A 22,112-nucleotide genomic window follows, 5' to 3' on the forward strand; every position below is an offset into this window, starting at 1 on the left:
TCTATAGCACGCATCAATAGCACGTATCAATACGCAGGGTATCTTTGCCGTACCAGAGACAGTGCTAGCTGTGACCGTTTCCACTGAGTACTAAGCTATGTGTAGCAATGTGTGAGGACTGATGCGCATCTCGAATATGCGATGTATTGATAGTAGGGAAACGGACTCTGGTGGAAAAACACCCTTAAGGATGAAATAAATATGGATACAGTATTCAAGCAACTAAGTAGGTGGGCGTGCGCAAGGGGTGATAAGCTAACTAATGTATACAGGATGATGTTTTTTATACACATAGGTACATACACATGTGTTGAATACAAATTAGATACAAAATTTCTTACGATATTTTATATAAATAGCTATATAAATATATATCTTTATTGTCGTAAGAAAATATCATTTATGTAAAACATCATCATGTATACGTATGTACAACATAATAACTATCTGCAATAATTATATGAACTCAAATAATTTTAATATAATTGTAGGTACTTATTCTTACAAATACGTGTGTACGTAAAGTGTTGCTATATACATTATACATAGATATTTATATCGAGTATTGCTTGGCATATTTACGATTAGTAATAATCATTAGATATTTGACTGAAATTAAAATAGAAAATAGAAATCGCAAAACTTAGGATTCTCAAACAATTGACTCGTATGATATGTGACGGTGCAGTGCGTCAAGATCTTTGCAGTTCTAATATAACTTTCGTGATATATAAATTAAATGAATCATGTTAGGCTGCCCTGCGTTAGTGGAGGGCTGCAAGTACGATTGCCGGCCAAGGTGTCTTACGTTCGATTCCCGGGTCGGGCTAATTTCCGAAAAAAGCCCAGAAATACTAATAAATGCTTTAGTAAGATAATATTAATTTTTCACCGTATCCAGTTACCACTTAAATATTTTAATCAGACTTAAATATGCCAAGCAATGTATGCGAGACGCTGTGCAGTGTACACACATAACAACGGTGTATAAAATGGTACTAAAAGTACCGCCGAGTGGCAAAACCCACCTGTCTTCATCTTCAGCGGATGACTTTCTGCGTGGCATGCGGTGAGAAATAAACAGTACAGATTGCTACATCTAAATCTATCAAGTGTTATGGTTCTAAGATGCCTTTGTTATTATTTATATATTGGAACTTTACGCGCGCGTGCTAATGAAATTTTGTTGTTTTATTATTGCGATAAAAATAAAACTAATGAGTATACAAAAAAAGTTTCTTTGGGAAAGTTGTTTGTAATCATGAGTACAAACACGTGTTTAAATATCGTTCACTAATTACCAGTCACCCTATATGTCTGCGATTATCTAGACTAGCAGTTTTCAGAAAAGTGTTACACTCAGGCGCAGGTTTTAGTGTATTAACAGAATTTATTATTTTTAAGCACTTCGATAACAAAGGCATCTTTTTATGTAACTAAAATTTCGGTTAGCAGAGCATCAATTAAAGTATTTTAAACATTGCAGTAGCAACCTTATTGTTAATGTAATAAAGTCGTTAATACAATTGATATGCTGCTATCCGTATGAACTAAATCCTATCACCAATACAGTGAACATGTTTAGTGTTGTAATATAAGAAAGTTTCAATATTTTTCAAAGGGAAAGTGGTTGCAAGGTTAAAAACAAGTTTGTTTACGTATAACTAGATCAAAACCTTGCCCTCTGATTGGTTGGTTCATTGGAGCAGGCCAATCAGAGCGCCAATGTGCCGTTATACCAATTAATGTGTTTACTATTAATGCATGATGACATACTTTACTAGTTGCCTTCTTTTATTTTAATGTGAGTCTTTTAAAATATTAGACACATATTTTATTTTTATTTTTTTACAGAACTAAATATTCTCGGAGATATCTTGATTTCAAATATCGCGTAACGTCACTTCTAGGGTCTTCTTTGATTAGTTATATAAGTATCGTTAACTTATACAATGTGATAGGGGCGAGACTTCTAACCCGTTAAGGCTGAATACTACATCTAATTTTAACGACAAAAGTCCTGGGTCGAAGGGGTCGAATCCCCTCCCCCTAAAAATTATGGCCATTTTAATATTTTTTTTACTTTTTTTGATATCAAAGGTTGTATGCGTCGTAGAAACAAAAAAAAGACGACAAACGGTAGCTAATAACCTTGGCTAACTAATTCATTACTTTTTTCATATGTTTGATAATGTTTTTGAGAAAAAAAATAATTTGTGAATTATTCTTACCGAAAAAATCACTATTTTCCTATATTTTCAATTAGGGGTTCAACCCCCATATTATTTTTTTTGTCGATAAAATTAGATGTAGTACTCAGCCTTAACGGGTTAGAAGTCCCACGCCTATCACATTGTATAAATACGTGTCTAATATTTTTTCATTACCTAACTGACGGATTGAATAGTTTTTTAATTTGTACCAAATCTTTCCCTTTGAAAAAGACAGTTTATAAGTTTCATGTTGAACTAGTAAGTAATTTAATAGTGCTTTCAACTAATGCTAACTGTGCAAGCTAGTTTTGACACTATCCTTGTTAAAATAATCGATTTCGTTTAGTTTTATTCACCTAAAAATATCTATTACTTTAGAAGACTCTGAATACCTAATACACATTTTTTAAGCACAATGTATGTATGCAATCGATTACTGATTTCGAAGTTACATAATTATATATTTCTCTTTGAGTAATGTTTAAGATTACGTATTTAAAGCATCTATAATCAGTTCCGTATTACCAAAACCTTAACAGAGGGCTTATACGAGTTTGTTTTAACTTTAAAGGTGAATATAGACTACAATATTTACTTGTAACAGAACAACGAACCGCGCTATGATATGTTCTAGTGTATCAATCCTTTTACGAACTAAAATGCTTTGAAAACTGGGGGCCTACTCTAATTCAACGAACGAACGAAAAAACTTCGCAGATTGCATACTACCATTCTATTTATTGCGAACTTTCGTGAACTAAAATGAACGAATCAAATGAAGATAAATAAATAAATTTTGATATGTAATTGAAATAAAATGTTATTTCAAGTAATTCTATTAGTAAATCAATAAAAACCTACGGCCGAAGATTAAACGAAACTTCGCATTCGAGAACCGGAGTAGGCCCCCTGATTTTTTGTCTGTATCGCATCATTTGCAAGAACGTTACATTACACAAAAATGCTCTACAAAATGTTGTAGTCTATACTCAGCTTAACGAGATCAAAACGTTACTGCGTTTGGCAATACAATTGACCTGCTCCAATGAACCAACCAATCAGTACCTTTAGTATATGTTTGCTTTACATTTCAAATAATCGAAACGAGAGCGCGTTCGGCGCTTTGATTGGCTAGCTCGATTACACCAACCAATCAGAGCGCCGAACGCGCTTTACTTTAACCTCCGAACGCGATCTCGTCTAAACTCATACTAAGGGTACAGAGGGCTAAACGCAATAACGTTTCTATAGTAAACAGACTCGTACTAGGCCCTCAGGTTCCTATTCTTAAGGTGCTCCCACACAGCAGTTATATAACGTTATACAACATTGTGTAACATTTATAATAGCATGTAACATATTCTACAACCACTGTTATAATTTGTTTAAACACAAATGTTATTGTTACACATTGTTGTATAACGTTATATAACCGCTGTGTGGGAGCACCTTTATGGTACTTACCGCCTGGTCCGTGCGTGACGGTAACAGAACTTGGAGGGGGCATGATCTTGGGCTCGGATTTACGATTCACGAAGTACTGAGACAGCAGCTTCGACCGGAGCTGGTTGCCCTGGGAGACAGAAATACGCGACACAGGTTAACAAACATTCTTATTATACAGTTTTATTGCGTTTAGAACCTTGCTTCACTGACGGAGAGACTACCAGACTATTATTTCTTTATTTGTTGACATTTCAAAAGTACCAATTCATGGTTTAGTTGAAATTGGAATAAATGATTTTACTTTGACCCGTTTGTTCGTCTCTTCCTGACGATAGATCAATCTGATTTTTGGTACACACTTTTAATCTTGATGATCATAGAATATTATAATCTAAATATTTCCACAACCACCTATTATGGATATCAAACGAATATGCTTATTAGCGGGTCATCAAGTTATTTTAAAGATTGACGTGTAAAGGTATTATCTTGTATGCAAAAATAAATATAATTTATCATTTAGAAATAAAGTTGTTTGACACTGTTTAACATAGAATATATTTTTTTATGTATTACTTGTTGAATAAAGTTTACCTTCTCTCCGTACTCCGGATCGACAGCCATCATCTCTCGTAAAGTCCGCAGCACCTTGACGCATAGCTTTTCTTCCTTCTCTTCTAGAAGTTTCTCCGTGTGCCGGATTAATCTGAGGACGATTTTACAGACATGGACGGTCAGTTACGAGTGTTTAACACATATAATGATTCAAAAGGTTTAAGTATAATATGTATCTTGTACTAACGTATAGTAGTAATAACATCAAAAGCTGGTAATCGATTATATTAAAACGTTTAATAAAAGACATTTTCGTCGGATTTATCTTTTTTTTAAGTCTATTTGTAGAGCCTGGACAGATTCCTTCGATCACTAATATTAGTGATCGATGGCGGATTCCCATATTGTCCAAATTAGCGCCACTGTTGAAAATTTAAGAATTATTTAATTTGCGCTGCTCTACATTAGGATTAACTCCTGTGTCGTAGGGTCATCTACAAACATACAAGTTCACATACACATGACACCCAGACCCGAAACAACAATTTGTAGAACACACAAAGCGTTGCTCCGTGCGGGAATCGAACCCGCTACACGTTGCACAGCAGCTGGTTGCCCAGCGACCGCACCAACCTCTTAAATTTTTCATACAATCATTTTCTTGAATCAACCCATAAACTAACTAAGACAGTGTGGTAAATAGTAATGGTTCCGAGTGAACAGGTTGCTCATAGGTAGGCATGCTCCATTGTCGGCCACATATTCTGTTAAGTATAAAAAAGGTATGAAACGTTTAATGAGTTACCTAGAGATGAAGATCCCGCTGGTGTCCGCCTGGGCGGCCTCCCCGTGGCCGGTGAACAGCAGGTGCGGCTTGTAGAGGATGTCCACCAGCAGCGACTGCTCGGCCTGCAGCAGCGGCCGCAGCTGTTCCTCCAGCAGCGCCACTATCTCCTGCAGGCCCTCCATCACTGATCTGTCGTTCTGGAGGTTCGCCTGGTACACATCATACAAACAAATAAGAAACGTCGTTCTAGACCACAGGTTAAGGCACCCATGCATGAGCATGATGCAGGGGGAAAATCATCCAATGACTTTTCTCGCCTTAGGTGAGTCAAGATGGAATGTCAGACTCATAATGAAAAAACCACCCCATTCCTTCGCCTGCTTTGAGCCGAAAACCCGATAACCCGTTAAGTAGACCGCAGCTCCAGATTTTCGAACCCTAGTTACGATTAATTTACGAACAGAGCGGTTTTGTACTGGTGTTTTACAACAGACTATGGTGATTATATGCTTTACCGCAATTAAAACAAACTACATATATAACTGGTAAACGATAAAGCAAACTCATACTAAGGCTACTGATTGGTTAGTTTATTCGAGCCTGCCAATCGGATCTCGTTTCGTTTTCGTTCAACGTAAAGTAAACTCGTACTAAGGATACAGTACTGACTGCGATATGTTTCAGAAAAAGGCAGCGAAAACAAAATACATACTTGCGATGCCATCTTCTCAAGCTTCGATGTCTTCGAGGCTAACAGCCACTTGCTGGTCTGGCGCGACAGGGCTGCCGCCTTCTCAAACACCGTCTGGATTTTGGCTTCTAGCTCCAAGGGGATGGCTATGCTTCGAGATTTTGCTGCAAGATATCATAGTTGTTTAAAATTATGTCATTGTCAGTTATGTATACAAGGTGGAACGTGTATCGAGACCAGAATATCGAGTACAATTAATCGAAACAAATACTTTCAACGGTATATTAATTTAAAATATCGCGTGACGTCCCTTATAGGTAGGTTTTATACGTAGAAATAACGTATTTGCTCCCATTACTAAACTTTGATTTGTTTTATCTAAGATGTTTTTTTTTTTACATGACAATTATAAAAAATACCTGTCTAATATTTTTTCATTGCCTAACTGGCAGACTACATAGATTTTTACTTTTCATATCCCGTCATCACCCCTAATTGTCTCTACCTACCCTCATAGGAGACAGGCTGGACTTATAGGTTTTATACGTAGAAATGACGTTTTTGCTCTCACTATTAAACTTTGATTCGTTTTATCTAGGTCTTGTTCTCATCTTATATGACAAAATAAAAAACTACGTGGTCTAATATTTTCATTGCCTAACTGGCGGACTAAATAGGTTTTTAATTTTCATACCGTATCATTAATTTACCATCACAATTCAGACAATTAGGGGTAATTATGTTTGCCTACCCTCATGGGTGAAGGTGTGAGGTTATATTATGTAATTGTCTTAAAACATAATACTGACCAACTTCGCTGAGAGTGCGTATACACTTCTCGACGTTGAGCTTCTGTGGCGGAGTCAGCCAGGGACACTGATATATACTGAACGTGGTCTGCAGCAGCTTCACGAAGATCGACTGTCGAGTCTGCGAGGGGAAGAGAAGAAAACGAAACATTTATTACTATCATTTTTATTTTTATAATAACTATCGTGAGACATATTAAATGAACTAAAAATCACGGCGACGACGCGCAGTCTACAGCCTACTGTGCTCTAGGGTCGGTTCACATCTGACGGAACATGCGTCGCGTATCATCGGTCGCGTAACGCAAGAACAGACAAATGTATAGAAAACAACAGTTTTCTTTGTTACTGTGACCGATGATAAGATTTACCGATCTCTAAGCTGTGCGACGTCGCCGTCGTTCTGACGTGATTAACAAACAAACAAACATACATACAAACTTTCGCATATTTATAATATTAGGAAGATACTTACTCGAAGTTTATAATTATTCCAAGCAGCGAAACAATCAAATCCGTGGTTAGTTTTTAAATAATAAATACAAACACATTTATAAACTACGTATGATATTTTCGTAAATTATAAATGGCATACATGCATTTTATATATTAAATAATCCTGCCTATCTTCTGAAACTTGTTAAATATTTTGTTTATATTATAAATAAGTTGTTTTAGAATATTCTTAGAGCTCCTATCGCCTGTGACACAGGCATATTAATTTTGTAAGATCTTGAGGGGCGATTTTGTACTTATAATGGCTATTATATATTTATTTATTTTACAAGCCCATCAAGTATATTAATGCAGAAAATCCCAATGTGTTGTCAAGGTTTAATAAAAAAAATAGTATAGCAAGCCTCACCTGCACTGTAGTACTTTGGTCACTAAACGGAGAATTGAAGAAGGTGCATATAGTGTGCATGAGCACATCGGTGACGTAGTTGACCCACGCCTTCTGGCTGCCCACCTGCGGCGGCCGCCGGGACGTGCTCGGGACCTCGGACGATGGACCAGCTGAAACGTACCATCTACTTATTATTATATCGATAAAAGAAGAACTTGCACCCTCAGTATACTATGTACTACACATTAGGGTGTACATAACTAGTATAAGCTGATCTGTTGAATGACACGGAAAAATCCCATACTAAACGAGACCATAATTAACTGTGGTATAAAGACGATGTTTTAAAGATCGATGATGTGGAAGACTGTTGAACACAACCGTCGAATGATGAATGGTCATGACTATAGCTTTAGCGTGTAGCTGCAAATTTCTAGACGTTAAAGGAAACTACATTTATTTTGAATGGTTTAGTGAGTAGCTTAGGCTAGGAGCCGTTTGCTGGCTTATCCCATTCAAGTATTCTGTACCTTTAGTACGAGTTCTGCTTTACGTTGAACGAAAACGAAACGAGAGCGCGAATGTAGAGCACTGATGCTCTAATTGGCCGGCGCTTTTATCAACCAATCAGAGCGCCAAAGGTCCCACTCTCAAGTTTCGATCTCGTTAAACGTAAAAGCAACTCGTACTAGACCCTCTGTCTCTACTGAAAATACTCTAACTAATCAGAGCGCCGTATGTGCTCTCGTTAAATGTAAAGGAAACTCGTCTAAGGGTACATTGTGCCATGGTTCATACGTACGTGTGGTAGTTTGAGCGGTGTCTGCCTGCAGGATCGCCTGCATATCGTGTAGGAAGGACCGCTCGAACAGGTCCCACATGTAGTTGCTGGAGTAGATCTCCTTCATCTCCACCTCCGTGTCTATGTAGCAGTGGTTCAGGAAGCCTACGTATGCTTCTTTTACCTGGAATCCAAATAAATCGGTCATGTATGTATGTTTGTATGTTTGTGTGCAATTATCTCGCGTTTGGCTGATTCAATTTCATATATTGCGGTTTAGGTATAATATTTAGCCGAGTTAAAAAAAAATGGTTCCCACTTTGCCACGTTCGCACTTTGACACGTGTTTAACGTATTGTCTGCGATTAGTTCGCGTGCGAAGTAGGTTTTTAAAGGTAAGCGTCTACAGGCCTGCAACGTACGCATCGCACGCATCGTACGCATTCCGTATGACATGATCGGTACGCATCGCATGTAGGCATTGCCAATGAGCGGTTCGTATGATGTGGATCAGTGGACGCAGTTGTATGAGTTTCTATACAAGACAAACTAAAATCCGTTGCGTGCAATGCGTACGATGCGAGCCTGTGGACGCGTACTTTTAGGAGAAGGTTTTAGGTATATTTACCCGACTTAAAATATGGAAGTTTGCACTTTAACACGTTTATGACTTATTGTCTGCGATTCGTTCGCTATCAAAGCCTGTTTTTTTAAGTTAAGTTTTAGAATATGAACAAAGTACTACAGCTTACCTCGGGTATGCAGTCAGGATGCGTGATCATGGATACTATATCGTCCAGTGGCAGGAGGGAGTGACATTTTATCTCTGTGTACACATTTTTGCCCATCGTACAGCATGTCAGCAATTTTACTAATTGTATGTGATACCTAGAAACAATATGAAAATTATGAATATTCAAACAATATGTAAACAATATTTTTTTTATTAATGTATAATTGACAATGCAAACAAAAACTACAGCAGTGTTAATTTTAAATAATTAACAAAATGATTAAAATGCTTTTAAAGTATCTTTAAGAGTCGCATTACATTTGAATTTTTAATAGAGAAATCGTAAGATTTACCCAAGAATCTAACTCAGAATCTGGCACCACTTATTAATTAGACAGATTTTTATAACGACAAGCTTCGGCACGTATGGACCAGCTCGACCGGAGTGATACCACGGCCTCACCGAAAACCGACGTGAACGTGAACTACGCATGCGTTGTATTTCGTTGTGAGTGAGGTTAACGGAGGCACAATTGAAAGGGGGTCCTTTCCCAATCATCCCAATCCCTGATTCTCTATCAAACCTTAAATTATGTTTGAAATTAAATTTTATCGAGTTATTGGGTATTACCTGAGCGCTTCCGGCATTTCATTAGTTTTCCGGAATTGCCGCATCATCTGTATGAAGTTGTTGAACGATACTTTGTCATTGTAAAACACTAACACGTCTTCGCCGGCGTTTACCATCTGTAACAAATTAATATCCCCTTATTGTTGTGGCAATTGGCGTTCCAATGTCTCTGCCTACCCCAATGGGAGATAGGCGTGAGGTTATGTATGTATTGTTGTATGTTTTAGCACTTTAACCGCCTGTGTCGATCACGTGTCCTTATATCACACACACACGACACCCTTCGGGACATTTTAACCACAATACTATGTTGTTCCAAATTTCATGCCGATCCGTTCAGCCACTTTGACATGATTGAGTAACAAACATACAGCCGTACTTAAAGACATTCAATAATTACCTAAACTATTCTTTAGTAACGATTGTGTATCGAAAGCAATTGCTAAGGACTGGGTTGAGTAACTATTCAATGACTCTGAGTACGGTTACACGGTGTTCTGAGGCGGTTAGACACAAACTAAAATACTCATATTAAGTCATTGAAAAGAAAACTGTTGAAGGGAAATCCTCCGCTAACGTCGTCACCGGTGACCCCGTGGCGCTTAAAGTGTTAAGTAAGAAGTGTGAATGTCGAGCGGACCTCCTGCATAACCAGATCCTGGCTCCTCCGTATGTAGTGCGTGTCTGCGTGCACGATGGTCTGCAGGAAGTGCAGGTACTCGGGCCGGCGGCCGCGGGACTCGATGCAGTGCACGAAGTGGGCCACCACCTTCTCGTTGCCCTCGTGCCCGCACAGCGCCGCGTTGTCCTTGAAGATTGAACACACGGTCTGTGCTTCACGGATCTGTGGACAAAAGAAATATTTTTAATTATTTATTTATTTATTTAAACTTACTGGAAAATAATGGTACAAAAGCGAACATAATGCCACAGGGCATTCCTTCTTGTCAACCTTTCGGTGTTGCGGAGGCAATACTACTTACTTACTAAAACATTTTGATAGAAGAAACCTCTTATGACTTAATTTAAACCACATATTTGTTTATCATCTGGCGGACAATATAGGAAAAGTGAGCGAAATAGGCCGTGTAGTTAAGCCAAAAAGTGCATTTTTCTCTTTGAGTTAATTTGAACACTCTTTACAAATACAGCATTGTTACCGCCGTGCTACATGTCCGTAACATTTCTAGACAACCTACAACATTACAGCTCTTATGTGATCGTACATGGAACTGTTCACACAGAATTGAATACTTGATTTATTTAATATGAAAGGATATTTTTTATCACAGATATATACAGTTTTCGTTGAAATATTTCTATGCTTCTGAGGACGAGTACTACTCATAATTTCATTTAAATCATATGAGTGATCTCCATACTGTATATTATAAAAATAAATAAATAAAATAAAAATTAAATAATAATAATACAATACTAACTCCGGCATTGAGGAACAGGTCCAGGTGCTTGTGAAGTATCGCCTGGTTCTGCTGGTTGCCGTGACAGAAGTGCTGGAGGAACTCGTGGGCCAGTGCCAGGAGCTCATCCATCGCCATGTCGTCTTCGTCGTGAGGCACCTGCGTGGCAGAAGGTAGAAAATAAATTGAAGAATTCTTAAAAAAAGGAGGTCCTGTTTGATCTGTATGTGTGAATGCTTGTTTGTGCGCAATTATCTCGCGTTTGGTTAAACCAATTTTGATGTGGTTTTCAGAAAAAAAATAATTTATTTAAAAAAAATGGAGGTTTGTACTTTAACAAGTGGTTTATGCTTAGTTCTAGCGGCAGCTTCGCCCGTCCGTTTCCGTGAGATAAAAAGTAGTCCTATCACCTAAGTCAGTTCATATCCTATCAGTATACTAAACTTCATCAAAATCCGTTCAGTAGTTTCAGCTTGATTGAAGGACAAACATCCAAACAAACAAACTTTCACATTCATTGAATATTGAAATGCTACTCAATTTTAAGTTGTACTTAAATATCGTGCTATCTCTGTCATTTACAAAGAATTTGTAGGGACAGAACTATTCTTGAGAGCGTCTTAAAATTGAGAGACGTTTGAGTATTTGACCATAAGTGTGATAAAATAATTATAGCCACAAGTGGGGTGTGGTAAGATCCACAGTGTAGTTACCTGCAGCAAGTCGAGCACGATGTTGTGCACGGCGATGTTCCTGAGCAGGCGTTGCTCGTGCCTGCGCGGGCGGCCGCTGTCCCCGCCGCCGCTGTTCCCGTGCGTGCAGTATCGGATCATGCGCTGGAGGATCTAAGGAAATGTTTGCTTTGTACACAATATACACCAAAAGGGTTAGTACAAGTTTGCTTTTTTTAAGTTACAATAGAATTTTCTCCTGCGTTGTGAGAGCGTTTACAAACATACAATTTCACATGCACATGACACCCAGACCCAAAAACAATAATTTGTAGACATCACAAAGAGTTGCTCCGGGTGGAAATAGAACACGCTACACGTTGCGTGGCAGCCAATTGCCCAGTCACCACGCCAACCGTACAGTCATGGCTCGTCAACGCTCTGATTGACCGGCTCAATTGAAGCAACCAATCAGAGCGCCGAAAACGTTTTCGTCTCGATCTCGTTAAACGGAAAGCAAACTTATACTCTGATCCACTATTCGACTAAAGAACGAGACATCTTTTCAATTTGATCAATGACGAATAAAAATTCAAGGTATAGTTATATACAATGTGATAGGGGTGGGATTCGACCCCTTCGACCCCCGACTTTTGTCAATAAAATTAGATGTAGTACTCAGCCTTAACGGGTTAGAAGTCCCACCCCTATCACATTGTATAGTGATTATTTTAGACATGTTTGCTAACATAATAAGTAAATGGCGAGTTACCTCTTTAACTTTCTTGTATTCGTTGTGGTCGTGTTTGGCCGTTCTAGAAGTATCTAGAACATTCTCGAGCGACACGTTTCGTTCTAGTACCGCGCCGCCCGGGCCTACAACCGTGCCTGTTACACCTGGTGGAAACAAACAAACAAACAAACCATAAATAAATTAACAAAATGGAGAACAAACAAACAATAAATATTAAAATGGGTCGACGTTTGTCCACTACCTATCCGTAAGCGATGATACGGCCTACGATGGAGCACGCCTACCCATAAACAACTATTAACTCGAGAGGGAGGAAAAAGGAAGTTTGGGGGGGGAGAGAGAGAGAGAGAGAGAGAGAGAGAGCGACAGAGAAAGAGAGAGAGAGAGAGAGAGAGAGAGAGAGAGAGAGAGAGTGAAAAGAGAAAGAGAGAGAGAGAGAGAGAGAGAGGACGAGAAAGGCGAACGCGAAGGAGAAGAAGAAGAAGAAGGAGGAGGAGAAGGAGACTCAACTTGTGGAGTGTGCACTCGGATGTCATTGTGGTCGTTGAAGCCCTACTAACTGGAAGCTAGAACCATGTTTCTGATATTGATTGACCCAAAACTTAAGACAACTCCCTCAACAATGTCACTCACTAGAAACTGTACCCTTAGTACGCGGTCGCTTTACGTTGAACAAAAACGAAACGAGAACACGTACGGCGCTCTAATTGGTTGGTACATTCGCATCGGCCAATCAGAGCGACGAATAGGCTTTCGTTTAGTTTTCGTTCAACGAAAAGTAAACTCATACTAACGGTACTGGCTGTTTCCGGAGCTGCGGAAAATGTAAGAGGTTACCGGGGCTCCGGCTCAATGCAGGAAAAGGAAGGGGGTGGTTTTTAGTCAGTAAGAGTCTGACACTCCCTCCCGCCTCACCCAAGGCAGGAGAAGTCATTGGATAATTTCCCCCTTAAAAAAGGGTGCTGCCTGATATGTATTTAATGCGAAGTAAATGTCACTACTTACTGATATGTTCGTCAATAAGGACCGCACGTCCCTTATTGAACACCCAAAGCTCTGACTTTTCCACACTCTGTCTCAGAAGGTCCAGGTCCGCTTTTATCTGCTTGTAGGACTCCACGTCCGCATCAGACACCAGAAGTTGGACCTAAAACAAAAGGTAGTAAGGTTTATTTTAAATATTAATGTATATACGCAGTCGTACGAGATTTACAAAAGCGGTTTATCGACCAATCTTGCTTAGGGTTGTCGGTAGAAGGCACCCTATACGTACGAAGCACCCTAAACCGACCAGCATGCATGAAGAGGTTCACGGATGTAGATGATGCCATAAAGCTAGGAAGCGGGTTCGAATTCCGTGTCGGGCAAAGTATTTTCGGTTTTTTTTCGGTATTTCGATAATTTCTCAACAGTAGCACGGAGTCTGGAATTGTGTCCTGTATTTAGCAACAGGCTCACCCCCTGTTACATGGGACTTATAAAGCAATTGGTAAAAAGTAGGTGTACATTGCGAAAAGGGTTCGCCAAAATCATGTCATTTGGCGTTCTATTGCCTTTGCCTACCCCATTGAGTTGGGCATGACTATATGCAAGGCCAAAATAGGAATGATGACGGGGTATGAAAACTAAAAATCTAATTAGTCCGTCAGTTAGGTAATGAAAAAATACTAGACACGTATTTTTTTTATTTTGTCATATAAGATAACAATACTTAGATAAAACGAATCAAAGTGTAGGAGAGGGAGCTGACTGCGTCACTTTTCAGAATAAGACGTACTCTAAAGTGACGTCACGCGATATTTCAAATCGATATATCTTCGAAAGTATTTGTTTCCGTAAGAAAATAAAAAATACGTGTCTAATATTTTAAAATAATCTACAAGACGGACATTAAAATAAAAATTAGTCATCTACCGTATAGTAAAAAGTTTACCTGCTTAAACGCAGCGAGTACTTCCTGCCTCTGACTGAAGTGCCTAAACAGGAGCGCCAGGGCCCCGGACACGAGGGCCGCGGACGCGCCCTGCGAGCACAGCTGCAGCAGCACGCGCAGCACCATGCGCCCGCCGCATTCATCGAGGTCAAGACCATCCCTGCACAGCGAGTGTAGTGGGTAGAATGGTACTAAGATTATGGTGTGTATATCAAAGCATAGGTGTTGGTGTGCATGTAAGTTTATAGTGTATAATATTTAGCTTTAGATTATAATTCCTGTAAATAAGTTTATGCCCGTTTTTACCAACATCTTGAAAATTTTAAGAAATCCCTAAATACTGACATTTAACTATATTTTAGTTTTCACCAACCAATAAGAAATATGGTCTCTTACTGTGGGCCTTATGGCGCATCCACACATGCCCGCCGGCATTTGCATCTTTTACCTACGGCACGCGCGGCTTTTGGTTGCCGGCAAAAATATTCTTATATTCACCCGCGGCCTGTATTCAGCAGCGAGGCGGTCTAAAACCCGGTGGCATAAGCCAGCGGTATGTGTGGATGCGCCATTATAAGGAAGCTAAAGGTCGCTCAGTTATGGAAAGGGCTATACTCGGAGTTTCTTTGCGAGATCGAATAAAAAATGAGGAGATCCGCAAACGAACAAAAGTCGCCGACATAGCCCAGCGGATTAGCAAGCTGAAGTGGCAGTGGGCAGGGCACATAGCGCGGAGAACCGACGGCCGCTGGGGCAGAAAGGTTCTCGAGTGGAGACCGCGTACCGGCAAGCGCAGCGTAAGACGTCCACTTACAAGGTGGATAGACGACCTGATTAAGGACGCAGGGAGCCGCTGGACGCAGGTCGCTTCCAACCGGCCTATCTGGAAGTCATTGGGGGAGGCCTATGATCAGTAGTGGACGTCTTATGACTGATATGATGATGAATAAGGACATCTAAAAGTCAGAGGTTATTTAGGTGCTCACTGACACTAAGAAATTCTTAATAGATGATTTAAGGGTGGTTGATGATAATGGCCTTTTGGTGAAAACGGGTCTCAATTAATCAGATATTGCCAGCAATCGTATTTCTACATACATGAAGTTACATTAATTATAACCGTTTGAAATAAGATACATTTTTTGCAATATTATACACTATTCTTACAAGCTTTCTAAGGAGTTTCATTCGGCATTTCCCGCAGGTAAAAGAAAAAGAAAATAAAATAAAAAAGAAAGCAAAATAGGAAAATACAATAAAATCACAAAATAAAATAAATCTTCACATAATAACATAATAATAATAAATAATTGACAAACGTAAACAAAAATACATTTTAGTAACAAAACATTACAAAAAATATCACAATTTTGAAAATAAATGGTTAGTCATAATTTTCTTTGTCAAACATATAAACGGATAATTCTTTTGGAATCAACTCTTGCGCATACTTTTTCACATCACTAACACAATAGTAGGCGAGCAACAGGCAAGTGCGCGGGCAATATACATATAAGGAGCTTTAAAAGTATCTGCCACGGTTTTAATGGGAGGTAGTGTTGTGTTTGAAGATTACAATAGTAAATAAAAATGAGTAAATAATTATGAGTAATTTTATGTTTCATACAAAAGAAATATACTTATAAGTTCTTATGAAAGAGCTGTCTATTTCACTGTCTCGGTCGCTTCGTGCGTTTTTGTGGACCACTTTATGCAGAGTAGAGTCAATGTTTATTTAACTTCTTTATGTTCTCAAATTTAATTAACTGGTCCGGAGTACGAGGTTTCACTATTGGTATCTCCTAACATACACTACCTCTCATTAAAGCTATGGCAGATAATTTTAGAACATCTTGTATATATGTCCAAAGGCGGCATCTCATTGGCCCCTAATTTTTTTGAAGCCACCCCCTCTCTTTGTCAGTTGGGCACGCGCTCGTGGCGCCCCTCCATAACCTGACACCCTAGGAACTTGTCAGGTTTGCCTTAGGCATAATAAGGCTCAGTATATTGCTATATACATATATGCTATATATCTCCAGTATACATAATACTACACTAAGGGTAACTCTAAGGTTTAAGGTGGAAAAATACACGCGTCATGACACACATACGCCACAAGCATATCAGTTTCAGACATTTAACAGCACACGACACCACACTATGTCTCTAATCTCTAACCATAACATAAGTTTTTAAACTGACATGGTCACTAACACTATCATTAGAACTTGAGACGGGATATTTACTATGTTTATTTATCACGTTTACGTATCATGCAGGAACAGTTCATCCGCGATCATGGCGCTTGCAGCAGTGCCGAAATATCGGAAACTCATAGACATAAATAAACATGGTAAATATCCCGTCTCAAGTTCTAACGATTGTCTAACCATAATAAACGTATGAATGCGTTATGCTACTGGCGCATCACGACACGTAAGTATGTTTCCGCCTTTAGATATACGCTAAGACAAATAGGTTTTAGGAGTTAGTCGCAATATATGTTAAGTATTTCGTTAGTACAAGCACAGCTTGACATGCAGGGTTATTTCTAGAGCTCATAGTTTGGTCTTTTTGTCCTTTAAACATTTGCTTAATAGAACGATTTAATCCTTGTAATAGTAAGCAGAACATCTCTACTTATCCCTCCATACCTTTTATACAGTTAACTATAATGCAGTTAACTATAAACAACCACTTTTTGCCACTGTCATTTAATAAAATGGGCGGTGAGTCAATAGGCACAATTCTTCTCAGGAGCGAACGAGCAGACGGATCACCTGATGGTAAGCGATCAGCGCCGTTCGTTGACACTCGCTACACCAGAGGAAGCCGTGCTATTACTGATAAAGGAGATGGACAAATTTTGCCCCAAGCTGTACATAATTAAAAGTATTACAATTAATTAAATTAAAATAAATAAAGAATTGATAATATCTAATAATATTTCATAGCAGTCTCTGAATAAAGTACAAAAATAAAAGAATTTTAAGCGATTTTATCCGTTCAATTTCACTTTAAAAAGTATATTTAATGTTGCCATTTAATAATATCAATGCTTAAAGGAAAATATAACTTATATTTATTACAAAATATTTATTTAAATATATTTTTGACGATAAGTAATCCATCAAACAAACCTTCTTTTAATGATTTTATAGATCAAAACTGAAAGTACACAGACAATATCATATTTTAATCATTTATTTACATAAAGGTTTTACTTGAATTAATTATTACTAACAACACTCAATGAATCCGTCAAACGTCAAAACTGACATGACATTTTATGCACTCGAAGTACTCGTTGTTTATATTGTGTTTGCTGTATTCGTATTATTATTTTATGGTGTCGTAGCCCCTTGCGAGTGCTCCACTAATTATAATAAATATAATAATAGGTAATAATATAGTATTCAGACAGCTATCACACAACATTGTAAAAATCATGATGAAAACTGATTGAAAAAATCAAGAGTTTCAATTCTTTATAACTTTATTCCACGACTGCATAGCTATATGTAACTTACGATTCTTAATTATTGAAGATATGCCCTATTGAACGACATATACTTCATCTCTGTACATTCTGGGGCACAGGTCCTAAACATTTTTGTCCATCTCCTTTTGAAAATACTGCCCAATTTGAGAATTGTGCCCCTGCGCAGCAGCACATGAACATGAAATAATCAAATTTTCTTACAAAAATATGTTACCACCTCATCATTGTGGATATCAGCCGGTGGCCGGTTGCTATAATATCCACTGGTGACAGTTTAAAAGACTCATGTTTATCAGTACTACTTGTACTTTCAGTTAATTGTGTAGTCACTTAGGCTTGCCACCCACGTGAAGAGTAGGCAACATCACGCCTTTTATTCCCGAAGGGGTAGGCAGAGGTGCACATCACGGCACGGATTGCCACTGTACAATGTACACCCACATTTCACAATTACATATGTTGTAAGTCCCATGTAAGAGGTGGTAAGCCCATTGCCATATACTGGCGGTCATGAAAAATTTGACTGTTCCACAATTAAGGAATAAAAGACCAAATAGATGAGCAAAGCTGATTAGTCAACCATCCACATGCGAATCATTTCATGCAAATACTTTCATCTTACTAACAAATCTACATTTTTGGGCAGACAGCAGTCAGGCACAGTTTGTATCGCTCTGAAAAACATATTAAATTAGTACCAGTTTTATTATCCCGAAACCTAGGACTTATATTCCCAAAATTAGACAGAATAGGGTAGATGACTAGTTTTTATTGTAATGTCCGTCTTGTGGATTATTTTAAAATATTAGATACGTATTTTTTATTTTCTTACGTAAACAAGTGCTTTCGAAGATATACCGATTTGAAATGTCACTTGATTTCACTTCTAGGTACGTTTTATACGTTGAAAAAGTTTGTTGCGTTTTACCTACATAAAGTAACCGTCACGAGAAGCTATAAATTATGTAAACAAACATCTTTTACTAAGTAAACATTTTATACTGCGAGATAATAATAACTTGAACATATTCAATCGACATGAAATATAGACGGGTTATATGAAAGTAACAACCTATTTAATTTAGTCGAATTATATTTTAACGACGCAAAGCGCTATCGTTTGTGTTTCTTGGTACCGGAACGCGTCGGTCGAAGGGATTGTAAACTATCGGGACGCCATTTTGAAATAAACAGTCATTCGAGTTTCGAATGCTTACGAGTTTGTTTCATTGCTTTGCATATATCGCGGATCTGGTTGATATTGTTAATTTTGTTATTGTTTCGTTATCACTTTTTACTTTTACGTTGTGAACTCCTGAACACTTGTTTACAAAATTTATAGCTTCTCGTGACGGGGACTTTAAGTATTGTTTTCTTAGACGACAAAATAAAAAAATACGTGTCTAATATTTTTTGACGGACTAAATAGATTTTTAATTTTCATACCCCGTCATCATCCCTATTCTTGATATTCTTTTTAAGATCATAATTATGATAAAATATTTATCTCCAGTATTATTAAAGATACATTGTTTAATTAGAAGTTTTATTTATATGGTCTTCACATATAGATTTGTGTATATGTTGTATGCGTGTGTATGTGTCTGTGATTGCGTATGTTGAATGGTGTGTTCATAAAAATAACATAATGAATTACATTTTTCAACAGTGTTGTATGTAGAGTTGTTACTTTGACAGTCAATAGATAGTTAATAACAAGTTAGCAAATTCAAGAAAATTGTGTAAGGTGCAATATAAATAGCCATTGTTTATATTGTTATTAATTTCTGATTAAAATTTTGTGTAGAGAATTAGAAATAGTAGTGTTTGAGTTGGTTTTAATAAACATACTGGTGGTTATTTACAATTTATTGAAATATGTACACGGTTTACTGATGTGAAGTATTAGAGAATAACTCGACTAGTTTCAAGTTACACCGGGACTCATATTCATGAGCATTGGCAAAGTCGCGCAACCAACAAGTCAATCAAACAAGTCAAGTACCCTTAGTATGAGTTTGCTTTACGTTTTACGAAATCGAAACGAAAGCGCGTTCGGCACCCTAAATGGTTGGTTCATTCGCGCCCGCCAATCAGAGCGCCACACGCGCTCTCATTTCGTTTCCGTTCAACGTAAAGCAAACTCGTTATAAGGGTTCAGAGCACCGAACGCGTTCTTGTTTCGATTAATTTAAACGTAAAACAAACTCGATACAGATAAATAATAAGTATTTTGTATGAACTATCTACCACATAAGTTTATCGAGTATATACTAATATCATCAACATAATGAAACAGGCGCTAAGTACATTATGTAGTCTATATGCAATGACCATTAATGTAATCGACCCGCCACCAGTCCGCATGCGTTAGTCACTAATTAATAGTGATACCAATTATATATAACAAAGATAAACTACTTTCGAAGTAATATAAGTGCTTCTTATACTGTTTTTAGTTGAGTTTGAATTAATTTATTTAATTATTTTGTTTGTGATATAAAAGTAACATTGCTTATTTGGATTATACAACCCCATTTATAATCGTCAGCACCATGATCAACCGTTTTGTATGGTATAAGCCAGTAAACGAGCAGACGGATAACTTAATGACAAAACAGAATGGTAAGCAATCGCCGCCGCCCATGGGCACTTGAAACTCTAGAGGCGTTACAAGCGTGTTACCGGCCATTTCGGGAGTTAGCAATTTAAGGGTTTTTGGGGAATCGGGGATTGGGAAGGGGGTTATTGGGCCTCCGGTAACGCCACTCTCACAATGAAACACACCGCAAGCATAGTTTCACGTCGGTTTTCTGAGGCCATGTTATTACTCCGGTTGAGCCGGCCCATTCGTGCCGACGTATGGCTCTTTCACACATAAGGGACTTCACTAGATATATTTATATATACAAAACAGTTAAAATTAATTTAAACTCAACCAAAAAGAAATTGAAAGATACAGAAAAGAGTAACATTAATTATTTTATACCAAGTAGATTTGTTTTACACAATGTTTACGAAACTCAACAGTGTATACATAGCCTAAAGGCGGGTCTACGCTAGACGAACCAAGCACGAGCGAAAACAAAGCGGAGACCCTCAATCGGCTTCGTTGATTTGAAATAGATAGTTTTTGCTTGCTTGCAACGTCACGCCTTTTATCCCTGAAGGGGTAGGCAGAGGTGCACATTACGACACATAATGCCGCAACACAATCTGCACCCACTTTTCACCATTTGTGTTATAAGTCCCATGTAATCAGGGGTGAGTCTATTGGCATGTACTGGGCACAATTCCAGACTCCGTGCTACTACTGAGAAATATTCGAAAAACTGAAAAAAGCCCAGTAATACTTTGGCCGACCCGGGAATCGAACCCGAGAGCCCTAGTCCAGCAGTCGAACTTGCGACCACTCAACGAGGCAGTAAAATCTCTTTGTGTTCGTCAAAATACGACATCATCCCTATTGTGTTCGGCTCGTGGTCCGCTCTCCTAGCGTAGACGCAACTTTATAAACATTATACAAAGAATAAAAACCTCTACTTCTGTTTATTAAAAAGTTGTACAATAGAAGGAAACAGTAGAGCTACGTAGAAGAATATTAATCAACAGTTAAATATACAAGAATTGTATTTAGAAATAAATGAATAGGTACTATTTCTTACATCCCTAGGAATCAAACAAGATTATTTGTATTTTTTTTTACTTTATTGGGTACTTTTTCTAGTCTCCAGTCATAAAATGAATTGTTTTTAACCGACTTCAAAAAAGAAGAAGATTCTCTGTTTGACGACTATCGCACGATTGGCAGAACCTAGTTTGATGCGGTTTTCAGAAAAGTGTTAGATACCCTTTTAGAGCAGGTTTTAGTATTAACAGACGTCAAAAAGTGAAAATTGTAACTTTTATATAATGAAATATTCACAATTATCCCCACAAAAACAAAACACTTGATTGTTCGTGCTTGGAACTAAAATATAAAATTAATTAAATGTAAAATACCTAACCAAATAATCTTGTTTGACACTAAAAACCTTTCCGCTACTCATTCTCACTTCCTAGGACTTACCGACAGCTAAATATGCCTTCAGCCTGAAGACCAATAGCTTCCACATCAGCCCTGCCGAGGGTGTCGGCAGACCTTTCGCCGGCCTGCTCAAACTCCTTCTTGAAGATGGACAGGAGGCAGCTGATGCGATAGTCCAATCTTACATCTAGAATGAACTGGAGACAGAGAATTTAAATGTAGTGACTGATCATCAAATCATTATCTTCCTACTCTTCTCCTGAGTCACGTGAGATAGATGTATGTTTTCTTACTCACACATAGCTTAG

At 38.0% G+C, this 22,112-nt stretch overlaps 1 protein-coding gene across 18 annotated transcripts in view; it reads right to left on the reverse strand.

Annotated features, from left to right (window-relative positions):
• The window catches only part of LOC118280811 (inositol 1,4,5-trisphosphate receptor), a 92,639-nt gene that overhangs the window by 18,401 nt on the left and 52,126 nt on the right, over positions 1–22,112 (reverse strand). For 14 of the 18 annotated variants that reach the window (XM_050699548.1, XM_050699546.1, XM_050699559.1 and 11 more), the window contains 18 exons: positions 21,847–22,001; positions 18,404–18,451; positions 14,273–14,432; positions 13,345–13,486; positions 12,358–12,482; positions 11,628–11,759; positions 10,936–11,073; positions 10,134–10,337; positions 9,494–9,609; positions 8,882–9,017; positions 8,151–8,313; positions 7,367–7,518; positions 6,502–6,622; positions 5,714–5,856; positions 5,020–5,210; positions 4,254–4,365; positions 3,678–3,786; positions 1,029–1,055 (listed from right to left, as the gene is read on the reverse strand). In XM_050699548.1, coding sequence (XP_050555505.1) covers positions 1,029–1,055; positions 3,678–3,786; positions 4,254–4,365; positions 5,020–5,210; positions 5,714–5,856; positions 6,502–6,622; positions 7,367–7,518; positions 8,151–8,313; positions 8,882–9,017; positions 9,494–9,609; positions 10,134–10,337; positions 10,936–11,073; positions 11,628–11,759; positions 12,358–12,482; positions 13,345–13,486; positions 14,273–14,432; positions 18,404–18,451; positions 21,847–22,001 — 2,374 coding nt within the window. The remainder of the gene's footprint in view (positions 1–1,028; positions 1,056–3,677; positions 3,787–4,253; positions 4,366–5,019; positions 5,211–5,713; positions 5,857–6,501; positions 6,623–7,366; positions 7,519–8,150; positions 8,314–8,881; positions 9,018–9,493; positions 9,610–10,133; positions 10,338–10,935; positions 11,074–11,627; positions 11,760–12,357; positions 12,483–13,344; positions 13,487–14,272; positions 14,433–18,403; positions 18,452–21,846; positions 22,002–22,112) is intronic. The other 4 variants (XM_050699547.1, XM_050699550.1, XM_050699549.1 and 1 more) reach the window with 4 other exon arrangements.

Source organism: Spodoptera frugiperda, chromosome 16, assembly GCF_023101765.2.
Source record: "Spodoptera frugiperda isolate SF20-4 chromosome 16, AGI-APGP_CSIRO_Sfru_2.0, whole genome shotgun sequence".
NCBI lineage: Eukaryota > Metazoa > Arthropoda > Insecta > Lepidoptera > Noctuidae > Spodoptera > Spodoptera frugiperda.